The following is a 7,299-nucleotide window of genomic DNA, read 5'->3' as shown; positions in this document are numbered from 1 at the left end:
GGACAAATAAGTGTTATAGATTTGACTCCGACTCTGTATACCTGATGCAACTAATTTACTTCTCATCAAGTGAAATTTCTAACTTTGAATTTCATCCCCGGTAATGGATTAGACACGGAGATTCTGTGTTGCTTTCAAGAAGGCCGAGATATGCATCATCGCTCTCTGTTTTCCTTCATTCCCTCATTTTTTTTTAGAGTACACTATCCAGTTTCAATAAGTTCAATGACCCCCAAAATCGCCACGTTAGCAAATGTAAGACAAATGTTTTGCCAGAATGTCCAAGAGGGATGACACTGTTAGGTGTAAAGTAAAAAATCCTATCATTTCACTAAAAGGTGACTTTTGATGTTCTTAAACTAAAATATTTATATTTAGGAAAATTGTCCTAATAAAATAACTTTCCACAAATAATCTTTGTGCAGCCCATCAAAGCCTTCCATACACGACATAATCATCAATGTGATCATTGTATTCTTTACAATATGTTCTCACCAGCAACTTCATATTGGCATGTGCCAATATACATTTTCTTCCCATCGAATTGATCTGTAAAAATGGTTTTAAATAGGCTGTTTAGGGAAGTATAAAAGCAATACATCAATGACTATTATAATATTTTTGGTCATCAATATTTGACCATTTTCCTTGTTCAAATAGGCTATTTAAATGTGAAGTAAATTGACAAAACTAATATTAATTTTATTGAATTGGTTTCCTCCTCCTAAGGGTTCAGTGAAGGACAATAATCTGCTCTTTAGCACGTGAAAGGACCCGCGTTTCCCCCGCGTATTTTCTCCCCCCGTGCAGCTATTGTCTACGCGGGTTCTAACAGAAAGAAAACATTTTAAGTGTTTCAAAGGTACAAAAGAGGCTAATGTTAATTGAGGCCATCTAAAGCCAGTGGGATACATATTTTCTACGTAAATAAGAGAAGTATGATAGTGCTTACGTTCGATCTCCCCGCTGTGCCCACTTTTCTTCTAGGTGATCTTACGGGGTTGGAGAGGTGGAGGTAAAGACATAAAAGACCTGGAACATCAGGTGCGTGTGGAAGATTTCCAACCAGTGGCTGCTAATCCGGTTAGAGCGCACCTCGGCACCTGGATGGGTAACGACCTCTGTGATTCTGCACCCCACGCGCAAGCACCACCTTATGGAGATAATAAAATATAAAACGGGTGGTATTTGGGATGACACACAATGAAATGAAAACGCTTACAAAACAATAAATTATAGGCCTACATTATTCACCAAATCGATGAAGAGGGTATTTATGTTACTTATTGCATTTGAAAATATCAGCCAAAAATAAAACAAGGCCATGGGATTAATGTATGACAAAAAAATGAAACGTTTACTCCAACATCATCCAAATACCATTACCATCCAAAAGTGATCGGATCATAAAAACAGAAACATTGTAATACGTGTGTGTTACTCTATATACTCTTGGGACTAAATCAATTAAACTTAAAAGCAAACATGCAACTAACCAAGTAGAGTTGAGCTCCTTTAGATGGACAGTGGAGGGAAGAGGGGTTTTGTCTGAATTCAAAGGTTGGGAAGGAACCTGTGCTCCTTTGATTGATAGGGTGGCTCTAAAGAGCATGGCTGCTTTGACTTCTTCTACAATGCCCTGCACTGCAGCCAAACTTTGAGAGAGAGAGAGAGAGAGAGAGAGAGAGAGAGAGAGAGAGAGAGAGAGAGAGAGAGAGAGAGAGAGAGAGAGAGAGAGAGAGAGAGAGAGAGAGATAGCAATGCCCCTTCCTTGTGCGATTGCCTATAGGGACACTTCGTGTCTTTTCAGCTAGCAAGGCAACTATAAATAAATGCCCGACAACACAATAGTAACGTCTCTGTCAGCAGAGCAGAAGTTCTTTACCGCTGTCCTGGCGTCGTACCCTGCTGGGGCGCGAGTCCCCGTCAGACGGCTCTCCTCTAGGTAGTGCGCAATCTAAAAGCGACAATAAATTCCTCGAGGTGCACTAACTTTTGCTGCATTTGTCTTATCTTCAGGCCATGGAGTGAGAACAAATGGGTGCATGCGCTCTAGGAAAAAAATACCTTAAATTAAACACTATTGTATGTTGAGTGACTAATCAATATGGCAACATCTAAAACTACACGTTACGTCATTTAGCAGACGCTCTTATCGAGAGCGACTTACAGTTAGTGAGCGCATACATTTTTTTTTTTCATACTGGTCCCCCGTGGGAAACGAACCCACAACCATGGCGTTGCAAACGCCATGCTCTACCAACTGAGCTACACGGGATTAACTGTATAGTTAATCAACATCTGCGTGTGAATTTATGATCTGAGGTGCTGTCACATCTGTCAATGAGATGATGGAAGACCGTTCCTCAGTCCTGTCCCAAACAACGTCTCTGACAACAACTGAGGAAGAAAGTTTCCTGCACTGTTAGCCAATCATTACGCACGCCCAAGAGCCGGGTCTGCCTCCTCTAAACCAATCACAGCGCCTGGACCACTGATGGGAAAGAAGTGCAGCACAACTAATAAATGATCCTCTGGGTTTTGACCATCTTCCCTCACTCTGAACGTGTGTCAACAACAATAGCGAGAACAACATCACTTGTATGAGTCTTGATGACACCGCAGATTCCATCACGTATCCAAGTGCCTCTCGACTGGTGAAACATCAACGCACAGGCGCACTCTTCAGAAGTCTACCTCCAGTTATTCCTGATTTGGTAACTTGGGCTCTTTTCTTCGAGAGTCGGGAGTGTTTTTTTTCTCCCGGGACGCTGGTTCCTATCTAGTCCAGTGGCTACCCTATCAAGGCTAACCTTCCACGAACTGGAATACAGGACATTTTTACTCATAATTTCCCCCACTGGTCAAGCTCCATCGTCGGCAGCTCCGCGTTCTCCTCTCTGGCGGGAGGTTAGCAGAAGGCGTAGGGTTGTGGAGGTATGACTGCGTTGGCTGGGGCAATACCAAGGATGATGCGCCCCATGCTGGCTCAGAACTACCCCCACAGTGGCTTCCCATTGGAAGGTAAAATCAAAAGTCGAAACAACTTTTTGAGCACTGCTTGTGGGAAGATTTGGGCTTCGATGCTTAATAATTAAAGAGCGATTATTAATATAGGATACTCTGTGAATTCAATCCTGAAGCCTACCCCATAAGCCCCCCTCCTAAACAGTGGTGGAAAAAATACCCAATTGTCATACTTGAGTAAAAGTAAAGATACCTTAATATAAAATTACTCAAGTAAAAGTGAAAGTCACCCAGTAAAATACTACTTGAGTAAAAGTCTAAAAGTATTTGGTTTGAAATATACTTAAGTATAAAAAGTAAATGTAATTGCTCAAATATACTTAAGTATCAAAAGTAAATGTAATTGCTAAAATATACTTAAGTATCAAAAGTAAAAGTAAAAGTACGAATAATTTAAAATTCCTTATACTAAGCAAACCAAGGGATGTTCTCTTAATAAGTGTGTGAAATGAACCATTTTCTGTCCTGCTAAGCATTCAACATGTAACGAGTACTTTTGGGTGTCAGGGAAAATGTATAGAGTAAAAAGTACATTATTTTCTTTAGGAATGTAGTGAAGTAAAAGTAAAAGTTGTCAAAAATATAAATAGTAAAGTAAAGTACAGATACCCAAAAAAACTACGTAAGTAGTACTTTAAAGTATTTTTACTTAAGTACTTTACACCACTGCTCCTAAACATAAACTTGGTCGTATCCAATTGTAAAAAAATGGATTGAACTGTTAACCTCGTCTTTTCGTCTAGTTTATTTTGTAGTGGTTATTGACATACCTTTTTGTATTTATCTATTTGTTTGTCTAATTTTGAGAATGAAACTATTAATTTAATAATTTCCTAATCTCTGAAAACAAAGTTTTTGTTTATTTACAGAATATGTACAGGGTCATATAAGTAGGCTATACAACTTTCTATATGAAATCAGAACATATCATTACTTAAGGCAACTTTTAAGGCCTTTTATTGTTACCAAAACTTTCAGTTTAAAATACTTATTTTTGTATTAGGCTATTGTAATATTTTTATTTATTTAACAACATTTGTAGTAGCCTTGTGGTGTTATTAGTAGCATATGACGGAATCAATGTTAGTTGTTGTGTTGTAGGCCTATAGTTTATAATCATGAAGCCATCTGGTGACCATTTTGTGTTTTCTTTTACGCAGTCTCTACTCCGTTAGGCCAAGGCAGAATGAACCAGCTCGGGGGAGTTTTCATAAATGGCAGACCTTTGCCCAACCATATCCGTCATAAGATCGTCGAAATGGCCCACCATGGAATCAGGCCGTGCGTAATCTCCCGTCAGCTCCGCGTCTCTCACGGTTGCGTTTCCAAAATCCTCTGCCGGTACCAGGAGACCGGCTCCATCCGACCCGGGGCCATCGGGGGAAGCAAACCCAAGGTAACGGAGAGGGAGCACGAGCAGGTGAAAGTGTTGGGTTTTGTATTGTCATGCATTTTATTCTCCTATTAAAACTGTTTGTCTCGAGGTATGACATGTTGGGTTAAAATGTAACAAGCGACAGGTTGGGAAAGCATGTAAGAGGCCTATATTGTGTTGCTGAGTGCAAGTAGACATGTGCTCTTTATTATGCCTTAATACATTTATATTATTTGTCGTTTCCTTAGCAGGGGACGACGCCTGATGTTGAGAAGAGAATAGAGGAGTACAAGCGGGACAACCCGGGTATGTTTAGCTGGGAGATTCGGGATAAATTACTGATGGATGGGATATGTGACCGGAACACCGTTCCATCAGGTAAAAAGAAACATCTGCATTCTGTCATAATTGCTGCCCATTTAAATGGGTGCAATCTTCACCTGCAGCCGTAGATTGTTCATCATCATCATCACCATCATCATCGTCTTATTTATCATAATGGGCCTCATGTATTTTCCGTCTCAATAACCACATTTTACCACAATAAAAAACAGTTTACTCTCTGAAAACAAAAACGTAAACAACTGCTGAAAATTATTAGTGGGGAAATAATAAATACTATAATATAATTGCCATGTTAAGTTTAAGTTAAGATAAAATCATAAAAATTATTGCAATGCGATTATGGAAGCTAAAGTCAATCGATTTTTAAAAATGATTCATCTGTTAATATCAAGTTATATTTATTTGATGCTTCATCACCGTAGATTAGAAGAAAAAATCAAATCAATAAGTGCAGATTGTTGAACTTTTATTTAGACTTTCCCAGCTTATTATTTATTAATCAGTGCTCTGTAATTTCTTGTAACACAGTGAGCTCTATCAGTCGCATCATGAGGAGTAAATTCGGAGGGAAGGGAGATGACGATGATGATGAAGATGAAATCGAGAAAAAGGAATTAGAAGAACACGAACGGCGGGCCAAACACAGCATCGAGGGCATCTTAGGAGACCGATGTGAGTGCAATCATAAATAAATTAATAATTAATGTTCTCTCCTCTATAGGCAACTTGTGTGAGGCAGTTACTTGTTGCTTAAGGGGGAAGGCCCTTCATATACAGGCCTACATTTTTCCACTGTGCACTTTAATGTTCTTTGAAACGGTGAGGAAACCTCTCGTTTATTCAAAACTCAACAAAGATGGACAGATAAAGGTTTTCATCTTGTTTTATGTAAGCTTATTGACTTTCAGAAATCATTCTTGATAGGCTAGGCCTACATTTTCACCATTGGTGTCACCTGTCCTTACGGGTTGCCATTCATTTTTAGACTTTGTGAGGTAGATAGGCCTAGTCTGTCTCTAACTCTAAAAAGTTTTAGTTGTTGTAAAGTTGTTGCTTTTCGATGCGATGAAAGCACAGGGAGTGTGTCTTCCTTTGTCGACCGTCATAAAGTGCACTGGATTGTTTTGAATTCTTTATCGACCATATCGCTCCTGCTAATGCTTGTCCCATGAGGCGTTAGGATAATTCAAACAGCAGGTGATAGATTTTGTGGGAAAGGGAGGATTGCCCCTTGTGAATGTGTTTGTGTGTGTGTGTGTGTGTGTGTGTGTGTGTGTGAGAGAGAGAGTTTGAGAGAGGGAGAGAGAGAGAGAGATCATTAAAAAATGAAAAGTTAACGAATGTGTAACCACACGTGCTTACACAAAGTGAGCAACACACATGAGATTTGTTACCGACAAAAGGTACAGGCCTCGAATCAGTCGAATGTTCTTCATGCAAAAGTATCCTATAGATTTATTCGAATAGCCGTGCATATTCTACTTCTGCTACATATATTTCCATTGCATTTATTTAATGGTTTATGTTAGGCCACTTTGCTTATATATAGGCAGACTTTACCTTGTAGGCCTATTTTAAAACGTCTTTATCATTCTAATAACATTGTTATTAGGCCTATACATGCATTTTAATCGAGATGCACATAGCCCCGTTTGTTTGAGGAAATACCCCCTATCAAAAGTATATAAAAAATAACCAAAAACTTTTTCAACCCCTAATTGTCATGGTGTATTTCAAACAAAGAAATCTCATAACATCCCTTTTACGGTTTCCTACGATTTATGATGAACGAATTCGCAGACCTATTCCATCTCAATGCAGCTGCTCTCTCCGCTCTACTGTAAAATGCAGGCACAGTAAAACAAATCAGAGAAAAAGACGGGGAGTTGGAGGGGACAAAACATGCCAAATGAGTTGATCAAACATTTGTATAACAGTTCCATCCCTCACAAAGCCAGGCTTCGAGCACACAATCGGACACTTGAGGATGAACTTGGGAGACAAAGGCGGGAGAGTCCATTGAGACTGACGCTTCGGTTTATGCGCGGACAAAGCCTGGCATCGCCGCAGCTTGGTCGCCATAAAAGAAGGCAACCTGTTTATAATTCAGTCAGAAAAGGAGAGGGAGCTTCCCAACAAAAGGCCGAGAAAAGACATTATGAACCCGCAATGAAGGATGAATTATTCAGGTCCGCCAATAGCCGCTGCTCGAGCTAGGTCTAGAGACTGTTCACCATGGAGAAATGGCCGTTTTCACCTACAAAATGTTTCTTTTGGAGTCTTTTTAGGTCGTCTAAAGAAGCCGACTGCCATTCAAAACCTATCAAGCCCCCTTTCACTCTCTCTCTCACACACACAGACACACACACACACACACACACACACACACACACACACACACACACACACACACACACACGCACACACACACACGCACACACACAGCTATAGTGTATAGGCCTAACTGATATTTACAAAACATAACTTTCAAATCAGCTTAACACGCTGATTTAATGGCGAGATGAATTAAACTTCTTGATAATGTGTTACTT

General features: G+C 39.7%; 1 protein-coding gene across 6 annotated transcripts in view; it reads left to right on the top strand.

Moving 5' to 3' along the window:
* Positions 1–2,528: 2,528 nt before the first annotated feature.
* LOC121567703 (paired box protein Pax-3-like) overlaps positions 2,529–7,299 on the top strand; it is a 32,529-nt gene continuing 27,758 nt past the window's right edge. For 2 of the 6 annotated variants that reach the window (XM_041877931.2, XM_041877933.2), the window contains exons 1-4: positions 2,529–3,024; positions 4,188–4,423; positions 4,651–4,708; positions 5,276–5,419. In XM_041877931.2, coding sequence (XP_041733865.1) covers positions 2,940–3,024; positions 4,188–4,423; positions 4,651–4,708; positions 5,276–5,419 — 523 coding nt within the window. In that variant the 5' untranslated portion in view covers positions 2,529–2,939. Of the gene's footprint in view, positions 3,025–4,187; positions 4,424–4,650; positions 4,781–5,275; positions 5,420–7,299 lie in introns of all 6 variants that reach the window. The other 4 variants (XM_041877928.2, XM_041877930.2, XM_041877932.2 and 1 more) reach the window with 3 other exon arrangements.

Source organism: Coregonus clupeaformis, chromosome 6 (assembly GCF_020615455.1).
Source record: "Coregonus clupeaformis isolate EN_2021a chromosome 6, ASM2061545v1, whole genome shotgun sequence".
Lineage (NCBI taxonomy): Eukaryota > Metazoa > Chordata > Actinopteri > Salmoniformes > Salmonidae > Coregonus > Coregonus clupeaformis.
This window is presented reverse-complemented; position numbering and strand designations above follow the sequence as displayed.